Source organism: Myodes glareolus, chromosome 6, assembly GCF_982192425.1.
Source record: "Myodes glareolus chromosome 6, mMyoGla1.1, whole genome shotgun sequence".
NCBI classification, from domain to species: domain Eukaryota; kingdom Metazoa; phylum Chordata; class Mammalia; order Rodentia; family Cricetidae; genus Myodes; species Myodes glareolus.
The window spans coordinates 106,028,150-106,054,321 of NC_142031.1; the positions used below are offsets into that span (position 1 = coordinate 106,028,150).

The window sequence follows — 26,172 nt, forward strand, 5'->3', positions numbered from 1 at the left end:
GAATGTTTAGAGAGAAAAGGGCCAACCAGCAGTGCCAAGGGCCAAGGTTGAGCTTGTTCCTGTAGCCCAGAGGTGCCAGCTGGCCTTAGCCAGCCTCTTAGTGATATTGGTCCTTCCTACCTGTTTTCATCCCCACCCCGGCCCGTGTGTGTGTGTGTGTGTGTGTCTGTCTGTCTGTCTGTCTGTCTGTGTCTGTCTGTGTGGTGGGGTATTTAGTCCCAGGGTGAGTGGCTCTTTCAAAGGACTTCTCAGTTGGTTCCTTCAGCCATGACTGACTTTAGAGAGTCATTCACTATACAGGACACCACACATACACGACAGATTCATATCATAGGTTTTCATATGTATGAAATGTCCAGAAAACACACGTTTATAAAGAAAAGAAGTCCACCAGCAGCTGTCATTGCCTGGCGTTGGGACAGAACAGAGGCTGGCTGTACATCAGCTCAGGAACTCTGGAAGGGTGCTGGATATTTCATTCTAGAAATATAGTAGTATTTACTTAATTTTATTAATTTACTAAAGATTAATTGACTAGGATGTAATGAAATTTATAAAATTTTTGTAATATAAATTATTATGAGTAATAACCAAAACAAGCTATAAAGTACCATTAGTGTTACTTTTTTAGTGGGGATTTGTGTTCTGGGCAGCATCTACGTAAGCCCAGGTTGGCCTTGAACTTTTTTTCTTCCCCAAGATAGGGTTTCTCTGTGCAGCCCTGGCTGTCCTGGATCTCACTCTTCAGACCAGGCTGGCCTCAAACTCACAGAGATACACCTGCCGCCGAGTGCGGGGATTAAAGTTCTGCAGCACCACTGCCCGGTGACCTTGTCCTCTTGATGCTCCTGCCTCGGCCCCCTAAACACAGAGACTACAAGGGTGTGACACCGCACCCATCCCCCTTTGCAAATGTCCAACAATCAACTGGACTAAGTTCATGGGAAAAGCTATAAAGGAATCCAGACGTATGCATGTGGGTATCTGATTTTTGCTAATTGAATAATTTAAATTAAAAAACTATTTTAAAGGAGCATGTAGAACGCTTTTTCATTTGCCGTTAAGTCCCATTTTTTGTCGTTCAGGTGTGCTGGGGGAATGGAAATAAGAGGAACAGGTTACAGTGTCTCTGTCCCTCGTGGCAGCTTGGGGCTCACCCTTGGGGTGAGCATCTATGACTCAAGGTGCTCACCCTGGGGGCCAGGGGTTGCGCCTGTGATAGCTCAGCATATTTAGTTGGGATGTTGGAGGCCAGCCGCGGAGCCTCTGTAAATCAGATTAATGTCCAGCCTTGCATTTTATAACCAAAAGTTTTGGCATCCAGTTTTGTCAGACCCCACTTCAAGAACCGAAGAAAGGCTGGGGTTATGTCCCCCTGTACAAGGCTTTCGGTGGGGACTGACTCTGCCATTCAAACGGCTGGCTTGGCCCTCCAGTGTGAATGGCTTCTGTCTTTAGAGTTCAATGACAACATTGTGCATAGGAACAAGGGAAGCCTGTCTCAGACACTTGACCTGGAGGGGCCTGCAACCCTCCAGCTGGCTAAACCTGAAGCCAAGCAGAAGGGAAGGCCTGACCCTTAAATTCTGAGACACTGGCTCTTTGAGGCCCTAGGGGCTCCTATTAAAAGAAGTAAAGGACTTGGCTCAGGATCTGGGCTGTGGCTTTGTTTGCTTGTGTGTTTGCCTCTCTGTCCCTAGCCGCCTCGTTTAATGCATCTACTCCTTGTCCCCTCACCTGGTTGCCGGGAAACCCTCTTCCCTGCTCCAGTGAGCAGGTACACCCAGCAGCTGCGACACCAACTCGGCCGCGACTCCAAGTTCATGATGTGCTATGCCCAAAAGGAGGACCTGCTGCTTGAGGAGACTTACATGGACACACTCATGGAGCTAGTAGACTTCAACAACCAAAACCTAGGCAGCCTGGGAGGTCTGGACTGCCTACTGGATCACAGCACCGGTATCCTCAACGAGCATGGCGAGACTGTCTTCGTGTTTGGGGACGCGGGAGTGGGCAAGTCCATGCTGCTGCAGCGGCTGCAGAGCCTCTGGGCGTCTGGCAGGCTGACCTCGGCAGCCAAGTTCTTCTTCCATTTCCGCTGCCGCATGTTCAGCTGCTTCAAGGAGAGCGACACGCTGTGTCTGCAGGACCTGCTCTTCAAACACTTCTGCTACCCAGAGCAGGACCCCGAGGAGGTGTTCTCCTTCCTGCTGCGCTTTCCCCACACGGCGCTCTTTACTTTTGACGGCCTGGATGAGCTGCATTCGGACTTCGATCTGAGCCGCGTGCCGGACAGCTGCTGCCCCTGGGAGCCGGCGCACCCACTGGTTCTACTGGCCAACCTCCTAAGCGGGAGACTGCTCAAGGGTGCCGGCAAGCTGCTCACTGCCCGCACAGGCGTCGAGGTCCCCCGCCAGCTCCTGCGCAAAAAGGTGCTGCTCCGGGGTTTCTCCCCCGGCCACCTGCGCGCCTACGCCCGCAGGATGTTCCCTGAGCGCACAGCTCATGAGCATCTGCTGCAGCAACTGGATGCCAACCCCAACCTCTGTAGTCTGTGCGCCGTGCCGCTCTTCTGCTGGATCATCTTCCGCTGCTTCCAGCATTTCCACACAGCCTTTGAGGGTTCCTCGCAGCTGCCGGACTGCACCGTGACCCTGACCGATGTCTTCCTGCTGGTCACTGAGGTGCATCTGAACAGGACACATCCCAGCAGCCTGGTGCAGCGCAACACGCGCAGCCCGGCGGAGACCCTGCGTGCAGGCTGGCGCACGCTGCACGCACTTGGCCAGGTGGCGCACCAAGGCACCGACAGGAGCCTGTTTGTGTTTGGTCAGGAGGAGGTGCAGGCATCAAAGCTGCAGGAGGGGGATCTGCAGCTGGGCTTCCTGCGGGCTCTGCCAGACGTGGGCCCTGAGCAGGGCCAGCAGTCCTATGAGTTCTTCCATCTCACGCTCCAGGCCTTCTTCACTGCCTTCTTCCTGGTGGCAGATGACAAAGTGGGCACCCGGGAGTTGTTGAGGTTCTTTCGAGAGTGGACGTCTCCCGGGGAGACACCAAGCACATCCTGCTATCCTTCCTTCTTCTCCTTTAGGTGCCTGGGTGGCGGCAGCCGGTTGGGCCCTGATCCTTTCAGGAACAAAGACCACTTTCAGTTCACCAACCTCTTTCTGTGCGGGCTGCTGGCCAAGGCCAGACAGAAACTCCTTCGGCAGCTGGTACCCAAGGCTATCCTGAGGAGGAAGCGCAAAGTCCTGTGGGCTCACCTGTTTGCCAGCCTGCGCTCCTACCTGAAGAGTTTGCCCCGGGTCCAGAGTGGAGGCTTTAATCAGGTGCACGCCATGCCCACATTCCTGTGGATGCTGCGCTGCATCTACGAGACACAGAGCCAGAAGGTGGGGCGCCTAGCCGCCAGGGGCATCAGTGCCGACTACCTCAGGTTGGCCTTCTGCAATGCTTGCTCGGCTGACTGCAGTGCCCTGTCCTTCGTCCTGCACCACTTCCACAGGCAGCTGGCCCTCGATCTGGACAACAACAACCTCAATGACTATGGCGTGCAGGAGCTGCAGCCTTGCTTCAGCCGCCTTACGGTGCTCAGGTGAGGCTGCCAGCTGAGATGGGTGAGAACAGAGAGGCTCTCTTTTGTTTTACCTGGCGGCTACATCTCGATCCAATATGGCTGCCCAAGATAGCGCCAGCCAACTACTTAGTATTGTAGCCAGAAGGAATCCCGAGAAGGACAGGTCCCATTTTTAATTTTTTTTTCCTATAGTATTGGGGTTTGAACTGGAGGCATCACACATGCCACACAAGAACACACCTAACAGTCTTAAAAAGCCATTGCCAGTGATAGAACTTCTTAGATTTCTTTAGGCAGGACTTAATTGTATGTGCCAAGCTGGAAAAGAGGAGGGGAGCGCAGGGGATTGTATTGCTAAGAACACACAGATACTGGAAGGACCTGCCATGTCGGGATTGAATGAGAGAATGAATTAGAAGGGAGGACGTGACTGCTCCCAGGTAAGGTAGAGAAGAGGGTTTATTGTAGATGTGAGGGAAAGCATAGACTGAGGCGGAGACTTCTGGGAGAGGCCAGAGTGGACATGACCAGCAGATCAAGCCAGGCCTTGTGAGAAGCAGGGTGGGGAAAGCCAGGAGACCAGGAGACTAAAAGGCCAAAAGGGCAAAAAAGAAATTTTAAAAAAAGGGGGGGGGGAACCAGCGTATCCAAAATGGTCAAATTATATAGGGAAGAACAACTTGGGGAAGTGGCGTAGCCTAGCCCCCGGACTAGAGAATTTAGGGGATGGGGAGGATATGTCAGCCAGGATTCTATAACAGGTAGAGACCGAAGGATGCTGGGAGAACCTGGCATCCTGGGTCCACTTTGATATGTTAATAGGGCATCTCAGCCATTTGTCCTGGGTTTGAGACCTAACAGGGATGGCTCTGCAGTGTGTACCTTGTGCTCGCATCCAGTCTGATACTGTAGGGGACGGGTCCAGTATCAGGTCCTGGCATCCTGCCAAGATAAGGATGCTGCCCTTATCTTTTTGATGCGACTTAATAATGAAGCCTTTTCTGTTCTCTCTTTAATTGTCATGGATGTCAGCTTTGGGGTCAAACTTAGCCCGTGGCTTGTGCTTTTAAATAAAGTTTTATTGACGCGCAGCCACACCTGTCATTTACTTCTGGGTTGTTTCACCCTGCAGGGTTGAGCAGTTATGTTTGGCCCAGCAGCACAGCCTTCAGCATTTTCCAGCTCGTCTTGGTGTAGAAAGTCTGCTGCCCCTCCCCAGTCCAGTCGCCTCGTGGGCTTCCTGCTCTCACCTTGCTTCTCAGTTACTTTCTTTCTTGAAGGTCAGGGTAGCTTGCTACAGAGATTGCTTGGATGGGTGGGGGTGGAAAGAGAAAGAAAAGGGGGAAAGCGGGGAAGGGGAGAAAAAGCTATTGGGAGCTCAGTGGTACCCTTGCCTAGCATGCTGCAAGTCCTGGGTTCTACCCCTGGAACTTTGAATGTATTATTTACCTAATAAATACACACACACATGTGCATTTTGCTCATGAGAAGCTATACTGCTGGGTTTAGAAAATTTTCTAGAGAATTTGCAGTCTCTGACTGGCCCTTGTCCTACAGGGAAGCGGTCCCAGAGGCCCCATCTTCCTGTTCTTCCATATGCCTGCTTCCAGCCTGGCCTGCACAGGCAGCTTTTGCACTGGGAGAGGCTGGAGAGGGTTGCTGCTAAGACCCGCCCTTGCTCAGAAAGTGGCCGGTTCCTCCTGAGACTTCCAATCCAGAGCTGCTTTAAAAGAGCTGTTTCCCTGGGCAGCAGGATGCCAGGCCTCCTCCCGCATCCGAGGGGTGTCAGTTCTAGTGGGGACTAGCCTGCCCTGTATTTTGTAAGTTAGCCCATGTCCTTACTCCAGTCCTAAAATGCAAAGGTACCCCCAGTGGCGGCTATCCCTAAAGGCGGTCCCTCACGTTTCAGACCCCATGACCCGCCCCCACCGTGCTCAGAGGATGGAGAAGTCACACCCAAACGCCGATGTTGGAGACAGCTGGATACCCTTATTAGCCTCTGTGATCCTTTGGCTTCAGGGCTAGGTTGCAGCCTTGTTGCTGGCTGTGGACCCTAGGCAGCTGGATTCTGAAGCTGAGTACTTCCTCGGAAGTTCCTTTGCTCTGACTGGCAGTTGTCTTTACTGGTGTGTTTTAGACTCAGCGTCAACCAGATCACTGACACAGGCGTGAAGGTGTTGTGTGAGGAACTGACCAAGTACAAGATCGTGACATTCCTGGGGTAAGTCTTGCTGGAGGATGTTGGGCCTGCTACCTTGTCACCGTTCTAAGCGGCAGAAGATTGACAGTCGTGTGCTCCACTGGTGACAGAAACCATGGGCAGTGCTGGCATCCTCTGGCCTCAGCCTCCCACATGCTGGGGTTACAGGCATATACCACTACACGTGGCTCCGGGTTCTGTTCTGGGCTCAACTGGTAGGCTCAGTTCTAGGTAGAATTGGAGCAAATCAAAATGCTTGTGGAGCCCCAGCTCTCTTTTTTTTTAATTTATTTATTTATTTATAAAAATTTCCACTTCCTCCCCTCCTCCCAATACCCTCCCATTCCCCCCACTCCCTCTCCTCCTCCCTTTCCAGTCCTAAGAGCAGTCAGGGTTTCCCCCCTCCCTCCAGGTCTAGGAAGGTGAGCATCCAAACAGACTAGGATCCCAAAAAGCCAGTACACGCAGACGAAACAAGTCCCAGTGCCATTATCAATGGCTTCTCAGACAGTCCCTGTGTCAGCCACATTCAGAGAATCCGGTTTGATCACATGCTCGTTCAGTCCCAGTCCAGTTGGCCTTGGTGAGCTCTCATTAGATCAGTCCCCTTGTAACAGTGGGTGAATGCACCCCTCGCGGTCCTGACTTCCTTTTTCATGTTCTCCCTCCTTCTGCTCCTCATCTGGACCTTGGAGAGCCCCAGCTTTCTTACTTGTAAAACAGGGACCCAATCCAGCAAGCTATTTTGGAGGCTATGAAGAAGAAGTATGTGGAGATAGGTTTGGTAGATGTTAAATTACCTGTCTATACATTAGACTTGACTACTTTGGATCTACTCCTAGGTCCAGGGCAGGAGCATATATATTGAATAGTAGCGGCACAGCCAAAGGGGTCCTAGGTAGTACCCTCCTTGAATACTTCAACAGTGCTGCAGAAAAATAAATGAATACTCAAACCAGGTCGTGCTAAGTAAAGGCCTCTCATAGACTCAAGTCAGCTGCTAAATCAGGTACACGGAGCTTTGAGTTTGGGAGTTTGAGATGAGAGCATGCGGCCCCATGGCTGTCGCTGCTGGTGGGAGCAGTTGCTGCGTATTCCTGGCCCACTGGAGCGTGAGGACACGTAAGCAAGAGGTCCCATGCTCCCCTCTGTTATGCATGATGAGTGATAGTGGAGAGAAGACTTACTGCTTTTTCTGGTCTTATTTTTCAATCAGAATGATTGGGGAAAAAAAAAAAGGACACAGGACTTTACTCTAAATCACCGCCACCTGCATTTAGTGAGGATTGTGTGCCAGGCTAAGCATGACAGCATATGCTCCCTGTGACCATGGGGTGGAGGGGTGTATGGATTCGGCATAGAAGGGAAGTAAGGGAGCTGGCTTTGGAGCCAGGATGATGCAGAGCCCAAACTCTGGTCTCTGTGTGCTCCCCCTTTCAACTTAGACAGTGGAAGTCAGTAGGCAGCGTGTACTCGCTATAGGAGGAGGTGTTTGTGTGGCACTGGGACTTACAGAGGCCCCTGGCTGTGCTTTCTCTCCAAGTTTATACAACAACCAGATCACTGATATCGGAGCCAGGTATGTGGCCCAAATCCTGGACGAATGCAGAGGCCTCACGCACCTTAAGTAAGTAAGTGGGGAAGGGCTGGGGACTCCTTAGAGGTTTGTTTTCTTTACCAATACTTGGATCACCTTTTCCATTAACTATAAGAACCAGTGTCATCATAAAGAGGTCTCACCCTAAAGCCTCTGCCAGCCCCATGGCCATACTAGTCCAGCTGGGCAAATGTGCTCATCTTGTGGAGGAAACATGACCCAGTGTGGGGTTTGGCTTTTGGCTGCAGTGGAGAGTTAGCTCTTTAATCTCCCTAGCTACTGGCTGGAAAGAAGGGCTGTATCTATTGCCCTTTTGGGTAATATCCAGACAAAGATCCTCTTCTCCCGGGGAGCTTGATCCTTTGCATTGTCGTAGATGTGCCCCTTCAGGCTGACGATCATCCAGCCCTCTTAGTAAAGGAAACACTCACCTTGACCATTGTCAATAAATGTGGGCATTCTCAAGCCTACTAAAAAGAGTGGTAGTCCTGGGGTCATTCAGATAACCCCAGGAAAGGCTCCAATGGTTGACTACCATCAGAGATCATGGGCTACCTCATAGGGTGGATACTGATGGCTGGTCCCAGGCTGTGGGTCCCTACCTGAGAGGAGGCCCCAGGCATGGATATATGTGTGCCAGGAACAAGATCACACTGGCAAAACAACAACAAAAAAACCCTAGGTGGGTGGGCTCAGTGTGGGGAAGAAGGGTGGCCTACTGTGGAGTCCCTATACAGAGGCTAACCATGCATGTCTCCCCCTGCAGACTGGGAAAAAAACAGAATAACAAGTGAGGGTGGGAAGTGTGTGGCTCTGGCTGTGAAGAACAGCACCTCCATCGTTGATGTTGGGTAAGTAGAAGGGACACCCCCCCCCACACACACACACACACCACACATGGTGTATACAGCCTTCTGTCCGTGTGGGCACTAGCTGCTCTGCTGGACATCAGTGTGCCAGGACCCTGGGGCTGGCAGCACACACACCCTGATGGCTTCTGCATGAAAAGTGGGTGGGAAGTGGGACAGCAGGGACTGCTCACACTTCTAATTACTTATTTAGAAATCAATGTCACTGTGACTGGGACACAGGAGCCTAGCTTTCTCTCTGTGTTCACTGCTGCCAGACACTGGACTTGTTTTTAAGAATTTACTAATTCTCTGGTTAGCTTGTTTTTTTAATATTAAAAATTGTGGTAAAATTCACATGCTATAAACTCAACCACCTTTCCCATGTTTAGTTCCTAGGCATCCGAATCCAAAGTTGAGTATATCACAGAGGGTTTGTTTTTTGTTTGTTTGTTTGTTTGTTTGTTTTTTGGTGATAGTTTATTTAACTTGCATGATACCCCCAAGGGTCATTCCCATTGTCACATGTGAGAGTTCCCTTCCTTTCAGGCTGACCGTCCTCAGGATATCTGCATTTCACTTTGCTCATTGGTTTCTCTGTCACTGGACACCTGGGTTGTGGGCACTGTTGACAACCTTCGGTACACAGACATCCCTGCTAGATCCTGCTCGTACTTTCTGTGGTTAAACACCCTGCTGGGTTGCAGTAGAATATTGTCTCAGTTTCTGATACTTGGTTCATTATGTTTTTAATCTAAACTTTTATGGATATTGGTCTTTTGCCTGCATGTTTGTTTGTGCACCATATACATGCCTAGTGTCACTGAGTATCGGCGAATCAATCCCACACCAGTTATGTTTTAAGGGGTTATTTATTTTGGGGGGTAAAACTTACATACACCATAAACCGTCAGGAAGGGAGCCTAGTCGCTGGAGCAGGAGCTGGGAGCAGGAGCCGGGACCAAGAGCCAGGACCAAGCGCCCGAACCAAGAGGGCCTGATCCGGGATCTGTGTCTCTTTTTAAAAGAGAAATATACCACACCCCAGTGGGCTGGTATTTCAGCGGCTATTGGCTGACGGAGCGGAAGGCGCTCCCCGCTGCACTGTGGGCTCATGCTTCAGCGACTATTGGCTGAGGCAGCAGAAGATACTCCCGCAGCACCTCCCCCTTTTGTTTAAGTAAGAGAGTTCTAAGCCTACTTCGAAATTATATACAGTAAGTACAAACCTACACAATTATATACAATAAGTACAAATATCCTATTCTAACTAGCTAAAGTCTTGTATAATAAATAACTTGGCCAAGTCATGAAAGGAAAGTAACTACGTTTATATAATCTTCAATCCCATCAAAGATCTGAGAAGGGAAATAATGTTACCTGAGTAATTAGGAAGTGCAATCAAACTTCCAGAACATGTAACAAATCACAGAGACAACTGGCTACCTGGGCAAACACCCAAAGTCACGTTTGCAGCGTTGAAGCAACCAACTTTGGCTAAGGCCTAGTGTAACTGACATACCATTTTCAAAGGCAAGGAACTTTTTAAAACTATCTTATCCTGTCTTGGCAGGATATGACAGTCCTGTTTTATCCATTTACGGATACTCTGTAACTTTGTCAGTAGTTGAGGTATGGGCATTTCTTTACCCAAAGGCCAGTTCTGCCAAGAAGAAAGGCTCCAGGTGGAGTGTCTTTGGTGCTCAACATTCTCTCAGGAATAGATCGATGTTGCCAGGAGCGATTGTGTCTCCCTACCACAGAACTCTGAATTAGATTAAAGGCCATTTTCTACAGCTCTTTGAAGAGGTTGAAGATTATCTATCTATACTGAATATAATCTCTATGTATCTAAAGAACCTGATTAGTCTAATTATAAATGACAAACTTAGATGACTATTGATCTATATAATTTTCAATATCTATCTAACTTAAAGACTGAGATAGTAAACAACTGCGCAATAAATGGGGACAATATGACCTCCAAATATAAACATGTGCAAGTATACATTGCAATATGGTAAATATATATATCAATACATAAACAATATATAAGTATCTTAATCAGAGGTAGGAGTGTACAATGCAATATGGTAAAATATACATATATCAATACAATATATATATGTCAATACATAAAAATGTTTTAAACAGAGGTAGAAGCATGCATGCATAAAATAGTCAACATAATTTAACTTTGTATCAATATATAAGAATCAATACCAATATATTTGTCTAAAAACAATAACTCACAAGTACAAAGCTATTATCCCATAATCCAATTATCCCTCTTTTTTTTTTTTTAAAGATACTCCCGCAACAACTGAGGACAAACAGGGCATCTGATCCCCAGGAACTAATTTTATAGATGAGCTGCCGTACGGGTGCTGGGAATCAAACCCAGGTCCTATTATTCTCAGAACCAGCTCTCTATTCCTTCTGTTTGATTTCTTGGAGGCCGCACATAGTGTCCCTAGAGTAGTGCATAATTTTACACTCAGCCGGCAGTGCGCGTGGGTTCCACACTCCGGCTGGCAGTGCGCATGGGTTTCATTTGTTCCACCTCTTTGCTAGCACTTTTTTTTGTTTTTGTTTTTTTTTCCTGTTCTGTTAACAGCAGCCATCCTAAAGGTAGGAGGGGTTTCTCATGGTGGTTAAAAAACTCCTTGTGGCACTGTAATTTTTCCTGGATTATAAAAAAGAACATTGGTGGTTTTCTTGAGAAACTCTGGGGGATATGAACAATAACAAAAATTGTCTTCCCAGAATTGCTTTTAAGGTGGATATAATAGTACATGCCTATAATCTCAGAATTTGGAGGGTGAAGGATCACAAGTTCAAGACCAGTCTCAGCTATATATCAAGTTCAAGGCCAGCCTGGGCTTTTTAAAATAAGAGAATCGCCACTGACATTTGAGAGCATGGGAACTCTTTTCTGTTCTCTCTCTCCCCGGTTACTCCTTTTACAGAGCAGAAACCAACCCACATGGACCAAATTCTGTCTTCATTTTTTACAGTCTCATGTCATAATCTGACACTTACAATTGATGCCACTCAGTTGTATTATGCATGTATTTTCTCTGCGAAGTGCTGGAAACCGGGGTCTCATAGGCCATACCTGAAAGCAGCCTGCTAGGTCTTACTGCAGAGGTCAGACCCTCTTGTGAGTGGGCTGGGCACATTGTTCTGCTCCCTGGAGACAGAGGCCAGTGCTCACATCTGTGAAAGCACAGAATCTTCCTCACTGTTCTGTGAAGAATGTCCTCATTGTTTCATTTGACAGAGAAGGAAATTGAGGCCTGAAACATTTTAATGTTGATGTAAGATTGCACAGCTGTCTTAGTTGGCTGTGATAAAGACCATGGGCCCAAATCAGCATGGGGTGGGAAGGGTCTGTTTGACTTACATTTTCCCATCGCAGTCTATCACTGAGAGAAGTCAGGACAGGAACTCAAGCAGGAACCTGGAGGCAGGAACTGAAGCAGAAATCACAGGGGAATGCAGCTTACTGGCTTGCTCCCCAGGCTCACTCAGCCTGCCTTCTTAGACCCCTGGGACCTCCTGCTCAAGGGTGGCACCGCCCACAATGGGTTGGGCCTTCCCACATCAATGAAGCGCCCCACAGTGTTTCCTATAGTTTCATCTGATGGAGGCATTTTTTTCCATTAAGGTTCCTCTTCCCAGTGGCAGAGCCTGAGGTGAGGGTCTCAGCATGCAGAATGTGTTAGTTGATCCTCTGAGAGGTCTTCCTGGAAAGAGAAGTCAGCTTCGTTCATTGTTCTAACTCGCCACCGAGACTCAAGTGTCACCCAGGGCCTGGCTGGCAGCATTCTTACTACATACAAGGAAGGTTGCTAGATGGTTTTAGCCACAGTTCCAGGCCTTGGCTTCTTGGGAGGCCCAAATCATCTACCATGGTGGTCCCTTTGCTTGGCCTCTGTTGACCCAGGGTGGGAGACTAGCCCTCCTTTCAGGCCAGGGTAGCCTGGGGGTTACTTTCTAACCTCAGGGCTGAGGGTCTCAGCGTAGAGCATTTGCAAAGTTCAGAAAGGCTGGTCTCAAACCACACAACCTGCTGATCTGCCTGTCTATGCTGGAGGTTGCTGCTGCTTTCAGGGCTCTCTGTCCCTGGGAGCCCAGGGCAGGCTGTTTGTGTGGCTGGGGCCAAAGTCATCTGGGAGTTGCCTATTGAAAGTGAATCAAGAGGGGCAGCTGACGTCAGATGGAGATGTGGCTGTGTAACAGTCCATTGTTGTGGGACAATTCTGTATTCTGTCAATTATGTTTTTAAATAAACGCTGATTATTCAGTAGCCAGGCAGGAAGTATAGGTGGGACAGCCAATAGGAAGTAGAGGTGGGTTCAGTGAGAACAGGAGAATTTGGGGAAGGAGGAAGCCCATTCCTCCCCAGTCCTGTCCAGACATTGAAGAAGGAAGGTGTGACCTACCCCGCTGAAAAAGGTACCGAGCCATGTGGCTAAATATACTAGAATAATGGGCTAATATAAGTTATAAGAGTTAATAAGAAGCCTGAGCTAATGGGCCAATCAGTTTATAACTAATGTAGACTCTCTGTGTGATTTTTTTGGGGGGCTAAATGGCTATGGGAACTGGGCAGGACAGAAACCCCAACAAGCAGGCCCTCATGTTACAGTTACTTGCCTCTGCTTTCAGGATGTGGGGCAATCAGATTGGGGATGAAGGGGCAAAGGCCTTCGCAGAGGCATTGAGGGACCACCCCAGCCTGACCAACCTCAGGTAACATGCCTTCTGAGAGGTGGGCTTCTGGGGCCCAGGGAGGGGCTGCTGGGAGAGGGTGGCTGGCTTTCCTACTGGGGCAAGTTGGATCAGCACATGAATTCTCTTGTTCAAGTTTTTCTCCGTGAGGCATGCAGTGAGATGCTTAGCTCAGCGAACAACAGGGAGACTTGGGACACCTGCAGTCCCTCCGCCCACCTTGATGCACACCCTTGGAGGAGACTGGGAGCAGTTTCAAAGCCCAGACAAAACCAGAGGGACACTAGTCCCTTTGCTGCCCTTTCCTTTTTCTGAGATAATGGACAGCCTTCCATTAGCACCGTGGCCTGATTCCAGCACCTTGGAATCTTGGAGTATTATAGGCTCTACCATGGAAAGAGGGTTTAGGACTCTAGCCAAAGAGACTTTCCAAGGTATTTTCATGGGCCTCTGAAACTCTCCGGTGATCTGAGTTGCCCGATGAGTGCCCTACGTACAAGCCTGGCACAGTCCACTTTGGGGGCACTAGGATTCCTTGGCCTCCAGCTCACATGCGAACCCCCGAGTTCTGCCTTTGTTTGCCACCTGGTCTTTTCAGAAGCAGCCATAAGTGTGCCCTCACAGTCTGAGGCTACAAAGCCCAGGCTACTATGGACCAAGCACTCTGCTTCCTGCCTGGGTCTCTGTCTAGACAGGAACTTCCCAGATGTCTGAATGTTGCAGGCAAGGCCCCCTGTGGATGTGTCTAGTAATCCAATCCCTGTGTTTTTCTTTCTAGCCTTGCATCCAATGACATCTCCCCTGAGGGAGGGAAGAGCCTCGCGCAGGCCCTGAAGCACAACACCACTCTGACAATATTCTGGTAACATCTCCAGTCATTTCCAAGGGTTGGGTTTGGTTGTTATTCCCAAAGTTATGGAATCTAAACTGAAAAGCGCATCTCCATTATAAAGGAGAATTAAATCTTCCCCAGCCATTTCCCCAAACCCAGGACTAATACACTGACGAAGTGAACTTTGTCACCCTCAGCTTCTATGAAGGTGTCAGAAATCCCTTCAAAATGTTCTCACCCAGGCCTGGCTTTCATGGGTCTTGTCCAAAATACCCACGTTCCCCTCTTGCATGGCCATTCACCCATGGAGCTGCTTCTTACCATGTGCACACATTACGATTTGGCTTCTGTGCCCCGCCTGTTTCCTAGAGACCTGAAGTTCTTATGCCTCATCACCCCTACCTTTCTGGTAGGTCATTTAATCCTTAGTTTCTCCTTAGCTTTATTTGTGAGCAATTTGCAATACCCTGTGTGTCATCCTCTTGCCTCCCGGTGCCCATTAGATCTTGCTAACCTAGTATCAGTTACTTACCTTGTTGCTATGACAACATACCTGATAAAAGTCACTCAAGGAGAGAAGGAATTTACTCTGGCTCACAGTTTGTAGCTACCATCCATCCCGATGGGGAAGGCAGGGCAGCGGAAACGTGAAACAGCTGTTTGATGCTGTCGGGACTTGGAGAGGTGAATACTGATACTCAGTTTGCTTTCTTTCAATTGGCTGTGATGCTTGTGCCCATGGGATGATGCCATCCACATCTGCCTACATTTACCTACCAGATTAACCCGAGCTGGAAACTCCACCCACAACATGCAGAAGTTTGTCTTCTCAGTGATTCTAAGATCCTGGCAAGTTACCGTCAGTATATACCATTACACACAGTTATTAAAAATCCCATCTTTTGCCCAGTGTCACGGAGAACACTTGTACCCCAAGATTCAAAAGGCTGAAGCTGGAGGATTGCGAGTTTAACACCAGCCTGGCCTTTGTCGTGAGAGTCTGATTCAAACAATAACGCAAATCATCTTTTTGAGAGCCCTGACACTAAATCTGTTGCCATGAACTCATTTTTAATTATTTTCCTTCCAAAATGTTATTATTTTTAAACAACATATACTTTTTAGAAAAAAAAATGCGCAGATGAAAATCTGAAAAGTAGGAGAAGAAAGGATTTCTCATGGTTTTCAAATACTACTGTTCTCCAGATGTTTGTATGTTCAACTACATACAAATATACGTATAAATATATAAATAAATATGAATGTATAAGTGTACATTCACTATACATTGAATAAATGTATAAATAGGGTAGCATTTGTCTAGTCCAGTTCTTCACTATGCATCGCATACTGGTCATGTCCACTCCAGTCAGGATGTCTCGCTGCCACGCTGCTGGCATTTGGCTGTTGCTGGGGCTGCCCCGTGCATTGGATGGTGTACTGAAGCATCCCTGGCCTCTACCTGCTAGATGCTAGGAGCACCTCAAATTGTGAAGGCCAAAAGGTCTCCCTCTAGGCACTGTTAAGTGTCTATGGATAACAAAACCACCCTGGTTGAGAGCCACTGCTCTGCATGGACAAGAATGCAAAATTTTTAGTACAAGCCACGAGTCCTTCTGCACCTTTCACGCGTGCGGACTCATTCCACAACAAGCTGGTCTCCTGAGCACCCTAGCACTGCCTCCTTATTTATTCTAAGGCACAATGCACCTTTGAATGGATGCTTACTATTTCATCAGTTTCTTCTGTTGGCAGGTACCTAGAATAGTCCATATTTTGCATCATGAGCACAATACCCCAGTGTGTGTTGCAAGGCCTAAACCTTTGCTACACATCTTTTTCCTTTTCATCATTGAGGTTCAAGCTCAGGGCTTTGGGTGGGTTGGCCAAGAGCTCTGACATTGTGCTGTATTCACAGCCTTTCAATTTTTTTTTTTTTTTTTTTTTTTTTTTTTTTTTTTAGTTTCTAAATAGAGCCTCATTAAGTTACCTGGGCTGGCCACAAACTCACAATTAGGTGGAATATATTTAAGTTTGGGGTAGATGTGACCAAAGAATGATCTTTTAAACAGTGCCATTCCGCTGCTGTCTGCTTCTCTCACCCGTCGGAACGGGAAGGTCCTCTGCTGTTGACATCTGGGAGCTTCGGTGCTTTGTCCCATCAGCTGCTGGGTGCAGAGCAATCAAGAGGCTTCCCGAATTTGTCACGGGGTCTTTGTCCTTCACAGTAGCTTCAGAGAACAGCTGAGCATGGTTCACCATGCAGGGTTTTCCCAGGTCTCCATGGTGACCTGGGCAGTGGGCTGCCAGTGGCAATCAGAGTTTTAGGGGCTGGACGCTGACCTGGAAGTTGATCTGCAGGCGCTGACTCCTTGTATTGTGGGTCCTTCGCTTCCATAAAATCCAAGGTCTCTGTCTAGGTGAGGAGCTACACTGCAGGAAGGTGGGCAGGAAAACAGCCCAGGGAAGGATTGACTGGAAGCTAGTGCCATTATATGAGTTTACCTGCCTGCCGTGATGCAGGATTTCAGTGTAGACTGGGAGCCTGGCCCTCAGCATGTGATGTAGGTCTTGGGGGAAGGCCCTGAACGGCCTCTGTGGACTCATAAACAACATCTGTCCATCAGCACTCCTGACTCAACATTTCCTCTCTTCTAGGCTGACCCAAAATGAACTTAATGATGAGGCAGCAGAGTGCTTCGCTGAGATGCTGAAAGTCAACCAGACACTGAAGCACTTATGGTAACTCATGGGGCTGGGGCCTGGACTCTGCTTCCCTGCACCATCTTTGTGATGAAATCTACATACCACAGCATCCCACCCTAGATAGATGGTTTTGTTTTGTTTTCTTTTTGTTGTTGTTGTTATTTTTTTCCTGGGTGGTGTTGGTGCACAACTTTAATCCTAGCACTTGGGAGGGGCAGAGGCAGGTGGATCTCTGTGAGTTCCAGTCCAGCCTGATCTACAGAGTGAGTCCCAGGACAGCCAGAGCTACACAGAGAAACCCTGTCTCAAAAAAACCAAAAAAGAAAGTTTAGAGGTTTCTCGTTTCACAAAGTTGTACTGCTATGACTGTGTGGGCCCAGACTGTGTTTTTGTCCTCCCCGAAGCCCTGTTCTGCCATCTCTGTGCCCTGGTGACAGATTTCTGACTTTTGTCTCAGTTGTGGGCATTTCATAGAAAAGGAGCCATTCAGCCTGACCTTTCATCTGTGCTCATTAGCACAGCTCCCAAGGTTAGCCCATGCATGGCAGGTGTGCAGGGATGGAGATGCATTTGCTTATCACCAGTTGATAGATACTGGACTATTTCTTCTTCTTCCTAACTATTCTGACTGATGCTTCTCTGAGTGTTCCACGTTTTTGCAAAGGAGCATTTTCATCTTGCTTCTGTACATACATGAGCACCGACTTGCTGACAGCATAGGGAGCAAGCATGTTTGACTTTCTGAGGGAAATTCACACAGCTTTCCACAATGGAGGCCGGCACTGTGAGGATCACTTTCTCCCCATTCCCACCAAAAGTTGCTTCTCTCTCTCTCTCTCTCTCTCTCTCTCTCTCTCTCTCTCTCTCTCTCTCTTTGCAGTGGATCATTTATTGATTTGTTTGCTTTCATTTTTAAATGTGATTTATTTTCAATTTCATACCTAAAAAAAAATGTTCTTTGTTCAAAGTGCCAATTATCCTCTCTTGTTCCTTTTCCTTCCCAGAGAATCTCTTCTTCCCCAGTCTTCCTCCTTTCGTGTCGTATGCATGTGTGCACAGGTGTGTGTGTGTTTGTCTGTCTGCCTCTCTGTGTGTCCCTCTGTGTTTCATTATGCCTACTGGCAAGAGCATGAGTGGAGGGTTACTTACTAGAGTTGGGCACTACTGGCTGCATCACTGAACAATATGACTCCCCGCCCCGTTCTCCTGCCCATAGCTTCTGTGGGAGGAGTAGGTCTCATAGCCCCTTTCCCAGCCATGATGGAATGATGATCCTGTCTTGTTCAGATTGCCACGGCTTCTGCGGGTTCGTGGGTGCCACAGCCATGTCACATCCAGAAAACAATCCCCTCTCCACCTTCCAGCTCTCACGCTCTCCCTGACCACAATGCTCCCTAAGTGTCGGAGGGGCGATATGTACGTCCCGCTGTACTCAGCAGTCGCTTGTTCTCAGCACACCCACCAGTTATAAAACTCTACACTAAGAGTCACCTGCCATGAAAGTATTGTCGCTCACCAAGGCCAAGTGCAGCATTATTCTATGGGTACAAACATAAATATTGAGAGGATAATTTGACACCGTGTCTATTTAGCAAGACAGCATCAGTAGGTTCTTCCAAGACCTGTTGTCCCTCTCTTGGAGTATAGCCGTATAGTGAGTATGAACGCACACTGTGCTTTTGATTGTCCTCACGAGCCAACAATGTTGAACATCTCACACACCTCTCTATTCATGGGCACCAATCATTGACGAATATCTCCACATCCTTAGCTCATTTAAAAACTCAGTTATTTGTCTGCTTATTGATGAGCTGTAAGAATGCCCCTGTGTGCTAGACGTTTTGTACATAGGTTTGCAGGCATTGCCTCCTTCCTCTGGACTTTCCAGTCCCTGATAGTGATCTTAGAGGCACAGCCATTTCTGGTTTTGGTGAAGTCCCAATTTGCCCACCTCTTCTGTAGCTGTTTATGTTTGAGGAATTTTACTTGATGGAATATTGCCTAACCCAAAGTCACAAAGATTTATATTTAAGTTTTTCTTACTCCTTTTAGTTTTTCTCTCAAATTAGGTGAACAGTTGTGGACATATTGAGGTGTGTGTGTGTGTGTGTGTGTGTGTGTGTGTGTGTGTAGAGGTCGGAGGTAAAAGTCCAGTGTCTTTCTTGATTCTTCTTCATTTTATTTTTTAAGACAAAATACTCAATCGAACCTAGTGCTCACTGATTTGACTATGCCAGGACCCACAAGCCCCAGAGATCCTCTTTTTATACGAGTGCCAGGGATCTAGACACGGATCCTCATACTTGAGCATCAGCACCTTACCTGCCGTCTCCCTGGGCCCCCATTTTGAGTTAACTTTAGAATGTGGTATAAGATAGAAGTCTGTTTTCATCCTTTCCACGTAAACATCAATTCTGAGGGGGCATCTGCTAAGCAGCTCAGACCGTCAGTACATGCTTGCCCAACAGTTGATTACACGTCTAGGAAGATTCTAGCTTGTCATGTTATGTGTTCTTACATCAGAATCTCCTTCTGTGGACCAGTCTTGTCTCAAACTCAGGATCCTCTTCTGTCAGCCTCCTAAGTGTTGAGGTCACAGGCCTACACCACCATGTCTGACCACACTATTCTTCTGTAATCAGTATTGTTCTTTCTCCAGACAGTTTTAGCTATTCTGAGTCCCTTACATTTGAATTTACAATCACTTCGTCAACTTTTGGGGAAAGCCAGGTTTTTTTTTCGTTCTTCCTTCTCTCGTTAATTTTCAGATTTTCCCTGTCCCCATCTCTGGGTGCTGGACCCTCTAGGTTGCAGAGGCCAGGAGGCTCAGAGAGAGGGTACACAGCCATGCTGCTCTCACTGAAGGTGGGGCTGTGGAGCCAAATGTGCCCGTCTCTGCCAGCTGCCTCTGGTACACTAGGTGTGCTTCTTCTTCCTGTTCTCTTGTCACATATTTTGTTATGTTATTTGTTTGTTTGAGACAGATGCTTATTCCATAGCTCAGGCTGGCCTAGAGCTTATTCTGCTTCTCAATGATGAGAGCTTTGCCCCTCTGGTCACTGCGCTCTATCTTTTCCTGAAATGACACACACCAAGCGTACAGGGCAGTTCTGTCCAAGTTACTCCATCTTACAGGTGAAACAGGGAGGGACACAGGATGCTCTCCTGTACTCTGCAGCCAAACACCGGAGTGGTGAGAAAGTCTCTGACAACCTTGCTGTGCTGTCGTTCTGTGGGGAGGCCAGCTCCCATTGTCCCTAGGCCCTCGTCCATCCTGCTAGCAGAGCCCTTGTCTTCCTGAAGGGCTCCTTCATGGATTAGTAGCCAGAATTTCTAAGACTTGGGCTTAGCAGTGGCCTCATATGCCCACAGCCTGGTGAAGAAGAGAGTCCATGCACATCTTTGCCTCTTTCTGAATTTATTTTCTGGTTGGGTGAAAGCATTGCTACAGACCCAGGTTCAGGCTGCAGACCAGGGCTCCAGTTTGCAGATCAGGGTTGAGCCTTCAGGCCAGGGTTCCAGGCTGCAGACCAGGGCTCCAGCCTTCAGGCCAGGCTCTAAGCTGCAGGCCAGGGCTCCAGGCAGTGCCTGCCCCCCAGCCTTGCATGTACTTTGCTTGATTTGGCTCATGTCTGTCTGCAGCACACATCCTCTGTGAAACTCTGTGTATCAGTTCCCCATCACTGGTACCGTGAGTAATAGCAGCAGAGAACCCCTTCCCTGCCCACTGTTCTAGGCGTTGGGAAGAACCTGCCACCACCTTACAAATCTTTGGGTTCCCAAAGAATTGATGACAAGTTGGTAGCTACTTTAAATTCCGAACTTAAATACCAGAAACCTTAAATTCTGCTCTACCTTTGCCTAACTATCTGGAAGGAGATGGCAGACAGCTTGCTCTTGTTGTTCATATTGCTGGTCTCCAATCCTTTTGGGCTCGGGATCCCTGCAATGAAGGACAGGGACACACACACACACACACACACACACACACACACACTCACACATACACGGGGGTATCTGTTGACAATTACGCTATGTATGAGTCTCAATATATCACAATCACTCAATATATCACAATCACATTAAGGAGTTTCAGTGCTGTTCCTTGTTCTCATGTGTCTGAGGCCCTGTTAGTCCAATAAGGAATTATGGGGATCCTGTCACCCCCGAACCCTGACCTCATAGGATCCAGATTGGATTCTGCCTTCTGTGTTGACACAGGTGTACTCTCCTTTCAGGCTTATTCAAAATCACATCACAGCCACGGGGACAGCCCAGCTGGCTGAGGCGCTGCAGAAGAACACCACCATAACAGAGATTTGGTAAGACCACGCTCCTGTCACAGCACCCAATTTCATGGTCTCTGAGTGACTGTCGCTGATCACCTCATGGGGTCCTGGAGGCCCTTCCTACTTCCTCCTTGACTGTAAGGACGATGTGGGGGAGGGGCAGCAGTTTCACGACTGGAGGGGCCCCAGCTCTTTAAAGCTCTTGTTTGCCGGATCTGGAAGCAGTGGCGAATGCTCTGGAAATGTGTCCTAGAAGCCAGGCCTGGAGTATTTCCTCCCAGTGTGATCCAGGGAAGCTGACAGCAGCGGAACCAGCTCTTGCTGAGGATACAGAGGCAACTCTCGGTTGTCTGAGGTTTACGGAGCAGCCTCACTAGGAGGCCAAGCCCTAAGTTCAGGGGGTGGATGCCATTAACCAATTTCTCCCGTGTGAGTGGGGAGAGAAATTCAAGCCCCAAGACTCTATCCTGAGATATAGTCCTCCCCAGTCTGGCTCCTGAAAGGTGTTATTAGCTTTGCCTTGGAAATGTCGCTGCATCACACACTAGTCCAAGGGCTGCAGCCTGCGTTATTTTGAAGTGAAAGCCTTAACTGGAGGTTTCTCTCTCACACACCAGCTCCTGAATAACCGCTCTGAGGCTTAATGTTAATTACAAACTGTTTGGTCTATTAGCTCAAGCTTATTACCAACTATCTCTTACAACTGAAATTAACCCATTTCTATTATTCTATATCTTACCATGAGGCTCGTGGCTTGTTACCTCACATCTTGTTTCCCTGGAGGTTGCTGCCATCTCCCTGACTCTGCCATCTTTCTCCCTCCCTGTATCTGTTTGGATCTCCTGCCTAGCTCTATTCTGTCTGGCTATTTGCCAATTCAGCTTCTTTATTAACCAATGGTAATAAAAGATATTCACAGCATACAGAAGGGCATCCCACATCAGAACCCAAGGACAATGAGGTACAAGCAGAATCTGAGCTGTCTCACTCACCTTGCCTGAGGGGTACATGTAGACAAGACTGTTTAAATGCTGGTTCTAGACTGTTGCCTCTTAGGTAATTACATCCTTTCATGTTGACCATCACGGAGAATGTGGCTCTTACTCACACAGCAAAGCATTTATGAAAAGGACTGTCGCAGAGATCAGAGCCCAACCCCAACAGAAAATGCTGTGGTGTTTGTGCTGAGGCCAAACTTTCTGTGAGGCAGTCCTGTGAGGACTGTGAGTTTCTGTGAGGGCCTTAGGAGCAGGTCTGCCTCCTGATAGTGCCAGGCACTGGCGCAATGCCTCCATCTGTCATTGAGTAACATGAACTTGAGTGCCCGCCTTGGGCTGCTGCTAAGACTCCAATGATGAACACATGTGAACTGCCTCATAGGCTCACTCTGAGATCAGGAAGGAGCACAGAAGGGGAAATAGCCAAGTGTAACCGCGAAGGCTGCAGGACCAGGCAAGGCCAGGAGGGAGCCGGACACAGGGCTGACCTCCTGAGGAAGAAACTTTAGACTAAGCCGTCAAGGATGAATGGAAGTTGGAAGGTTGGGGTAGGTCTCAAAGTGCTACATGCTAGAGAAGGGCACACACAAAGGCCCAGAGTTTGAGAAAGTGTCCACCAAGAACTACAAGCAGCCAGATATGATGGTACATACATTTATCAGCACTCAGCTCTATGGGAGTCTGAGGCTAGCCTGATCTAGAGGGAGACTGAGGCCGAAGCATGATGGCCAGCCTGGTCTACATAATGGGACCCTGCACGGTGATTAATATTGACTGTCAGTTTGAAAGGTTCTAAGATCACCTATAAGGGAAATCTCTGGGCATGTCTGTGAGGAAGTTTTGATTGAGTTAACTGATGTGGAAAGATCCATGCTAAATGTGGGTGACACCATTCTATGTGCTGGGGCCTCAGACTGAAGAGAGGTAGAGATAGATAGATAGATAGATAGATAGATAGATAGACAGACAGACAGACAGACGAGAGAGAGAGAGAGCAGGGGGTCAGCGCTCATCTCTCACTCTTCCTGGATGCAATGTGACAGGTCACCTTGGCTTTTCTGCCATTCCTCCCTCAAATAGCATGTTGAAAAAAACCCTTCCTTCCTCAGTTGCCTTTTGTCACAGCAACCAGAAAATACACTAATAGACCCTGTCTAAAGAACGCCACAGTAGGCTGGTGTGTCATAGACTCCGGGGGTGTGGAAGAGGGGGCCCCTGGGGGCTAAGGAGCTAGGCAGAGCCTAGGCCCGAAAGGTCTCGGGGTCAGATCATGTACTGACCTTTATACTGGCAGCTGGGGAAAGCTGATGAAGGGCGTGAAGCAGAAAGAGGATGTGGTCAGCCAGGCACATCTAGAGCAGTCAGTAAGACCCTGCTGGGTCCACAGAAGGGCCTGGGCACTCAGAGAACTGTGGGGGGACTAGGACCACAGAGGGTCACAGTGTCTTGCCAGGACTGCTTAGGAGACAAAACAGAACTTCATGAGAGAAGAACTAATAGGACAGAGGCAGGATGGACCTGACCCAGCTAGATGAAGGGAGAGACTCTTTTCTGAGCTGGGGCCTCTGGGCTGCTGTGGCAATGCTGGACTGTATGGAGACATCCAGAGAAAGATGTCAAAAGGAAGCTTGCCTAACTGACCTGGCTGTGGTAAGATAGAGGGCAGGAACCTAGGGCCCAGCCTTAGAAGGCATGAGAGAGCAGGCCAAGAACAAGTACCCAGAGACAGGAGAAAGACGAGAGTCTAAGGTGTCCACCTGAGAGAGGACACAGTGCTGCAGGGAGGAAGAAGTCAAGACAGCCGAAATCCTCTGAAGGCCCAGAAGACCTAAAAGTGTCACTAACCTCGGGCTTATAGAGGCTGCTTGTGAGCCCGGTGAGGTGCAGTAAACAGAGGAAGGGCAGCAGGGAAAGGCTGGTATCAATATCAAAGCATAATTTGGATCGGGTGTGCTTTTTTTAAAAAATATTTATTTATTTTATTATTATGTATACAATATTCTGCCTACAGAACAGAAGAGGACACCAGACCTCATTACAGATGGTTGTGAGCCCCCATGTGGTTGCTGGGAATTGAACTCAGGACCTTTGGAAGAGCAGGCAATGCTCTTAACCACTGAGCCATCTCTCCAGCCCTTGGGTGTGCTTTTTAATTCAGGGTTGTATGACGCACACAGTGTGTGGAGTTCCTTATTGGGATGGGATGGATGTTATCCTATAACACTTTGTGTAAAGTTTGCTTTTTCTTCTTTTCACTAGTCTCAACGGAAACTTAATTAAGCCCGAGGAGGCCAAAGTCTTTGAAAATGAGAAGCGGATCATCTGTTTCTGATGGACTCTCCTGTGCTGGACCTTTGACCTAGGTTGCTCCTTGGTTACAGACAGCACTGTACACTCAGCAGAGACACAGGATGCTGTGCAGGGCTTGCAGCAAGGGGACTGTCAGGAGCCCTCCCCTTCAGATGCTCGGACTGGCTGGGACTCTGCAGACGTAGAGTATCTTAGGGGCCACCATCATCACTCAGAACCAGCAAGGTTTTCTATACAAAGATGTTCCCCTGCATATTCACAACAAGGTCTGAAGATGAAAGGATGGGAAGCAGGGGGCCAACCTCAGCTCCCACAGATGCCTGCTTGGAGGATTCACGGGACCAATGGCACCTTCAGGAAAGAGCTGGGAAGTTGGGCAGAGCCAACAGCAGCTTTTCGCAAAGGTACCTGGTGACCACACAGTTAGTTATCTTGAAAGCTCCTTCCTCTCCTCAATACCCCCTTCCACTGTACAGATCCGTTCCTTCCTCCTAGCCGTGGTTATTGAAGTAGGTCAACCTTGGGGAGGGCTCATTCAAGGGCCCCTAGCAAACTGGTTGTCAAGGGCTCATCACAGACTCCTGTTTCCATTCTGGATTCTCCCTGACCGCAAATGGGAATCAGAGGATGCCCTCTAGATCCGCCTCAGAGGAACTCTAGGCCTTAAAGAGTACTGAGGTCCGGCCCAGAGTTTTTCCCCATCTCTACCTGCCCCAGGCGGGGAGAATCAGTTCCTATCCTCCACAGCAGCAGGACTTGCCTTGATGGTCCTGCGATCTCAAGCAAAACTCTCTCTTTTGCTTGTGAGCAGGAAGTATGGTCATGCCCTCAGCAGTTGGAGGGTGACTGAGCACAGCCAAGACTCAAGGAGCCGGCAGTCAGCAAAGCATGGCAAATACCCACTACCACGGTGGGCATGTGGGGATGCCCAGCAGGGTGGGGCGGTTGGGGATGTTGCCAAATAACATGTTCTTTTGCCACCTCATTTGTTAATAAAATACTGAAAATACTCGCTGTTTCTAATGGCTAAGTCTGGGGGTTTTCTGAAGGGACGCTGTCTGGAAGGAATGGTAGAAGACTTGAGCTGCAGCCTGGCTCCCTGCAGTGGGGGTCCTGGGGAGTCATGCTACACAGAAGTCCAATAAACAGAAGCCGGAGGTGTCACCAATTTGATCCTTCACAAGTTTCACTATCCTCTAAGGGACAAGAAAGGTGGAGGCAGCATCCAGGGTCACTACCCGGTCTCGGAATCCAAACGGGCTGTTCCTGAGTCAGACACATGGGCGTGTCGGGGTGGAGCAGGCCCCATTTCACACCATCACGAAAGCACAATGGGTCCTGCAGGCCAGCTGTCTTCAGGGGCTCACCGCTGGGTGGAAGGCTAGGGGAGCTTACAACAAGAGGCTCTGAGTCAATAGGGGTAGCAAGAGACAGCTCGGGGGACCCTCTGACTTCATCTTTTTGGTCCCAGAATTTGTGTGGTTTTGAAAGGGAGGGTGTAGTTGAGGAAGCTAGGGGGAACACTGTAGGGGTTGACAACCCCATCAGGGCAGTTCCCTTAAAAGCACTACGGTGGGGATCCCCACCCTCTCCACTACGGGTCCTAATATTCACCGAATAATCACCCTCCGGGGTGGCAACATTCCCCTAGCCAGACTGGGAGGAATCTACGAGAAACACAGGAAATGGCAGCATGCCTCAGGTCTGTGATGCTTGCAACGGGCTGCCCACGCCCCACATCTTACAAGAACTTCTCTGGGACAAAGCACAGATTTATCAGCAGTCAAAGTGAAACCCTCGAGAGGCTAAAACGTACTCATTATTGCCCCTGCGGCTATCGGAACTGTGACCTGGGGTGGCTGGGCATGAGTGTGGGTTTGGCTTGCAAGTCTACCATACTTCAGTCCTCCTGGTGGCAAGAGGCGGGCTCTGCTTTCCAGAAACTGAAAGTAGCTCCCTGCTTTATAGCAGAGGCTTTGGGCCTACAGGTAAGTAGAGGCTCCACATAGCTAAAGGCAAAGAAAACGGGTCTTCCAGTGGCCCACCTAATCCTAGCTGTGAAGAGGCTAAGGTAGGAC

The 26,172-nt window shown here is 48.6% G+C and overlaps 1 protein-coding gene and 1 long non-coding RNA gene across 6 annotated transcripts in view; both read left to right on the top strand.

Moving 5' to 3' along the window:
* The window catches only part of Nod1 (nucleotide binding oligomerization domain containing 1), a 42,320-nt gene extending 29,340 nt beyond the window's left edge, over positions 1-12,980 (top strand). For 4 of the 5 annotated variants that reach the window (XM_087907469.1, XM_087907468.1, XM_087907471.1 and 1 more), the window contains 5 exons: positions 1,771-3,595; positions 5,715-5,798; positions 7,321-7,404; positions 8,141-8,225; positions 12,897-12,980. In XM_087907469.1, the coding sequence (XP_087763595.1) occupies positions 1,771-3,595; positions 5,715-5,798; positions 7,321-7,404; positions 8,141-8,168 (2,021 nt within the window). In that variant the 3' untranslated portion in view covers positions 8,169-8,225; positions 12,897-12,980. Of the gene's footprint in view, positions 1-1,770; positions 3,596-5,714; positions 5,799-7,320; positions 7,405-8,140; positions 8,226-8,614; positions 12,684-12,896 lie in introns of those variants that run through there. The other variant, XM_087907472.1, reaches the window with a different exon arrangement.
* Positions 12,981-14,571: 1,591 nt separating this feature from the next.
* On the top strand, positions 14,572-25,103 carry LOC148121938 (uncharacterized). Its single transcript, XR_015738180.1, has 4 exons — positions 14,572-14,640; positions 16,450-16,533; positions 20,736-20,819; positions 24,044-25,103. It is a non-coding gene; the product is annotated as an uncharacterized LOC148121938 (long non-coding RNA).
* The last annotated feature ends 1,069 nt before the right edge of the window (positions 25,104-26,172 follow it).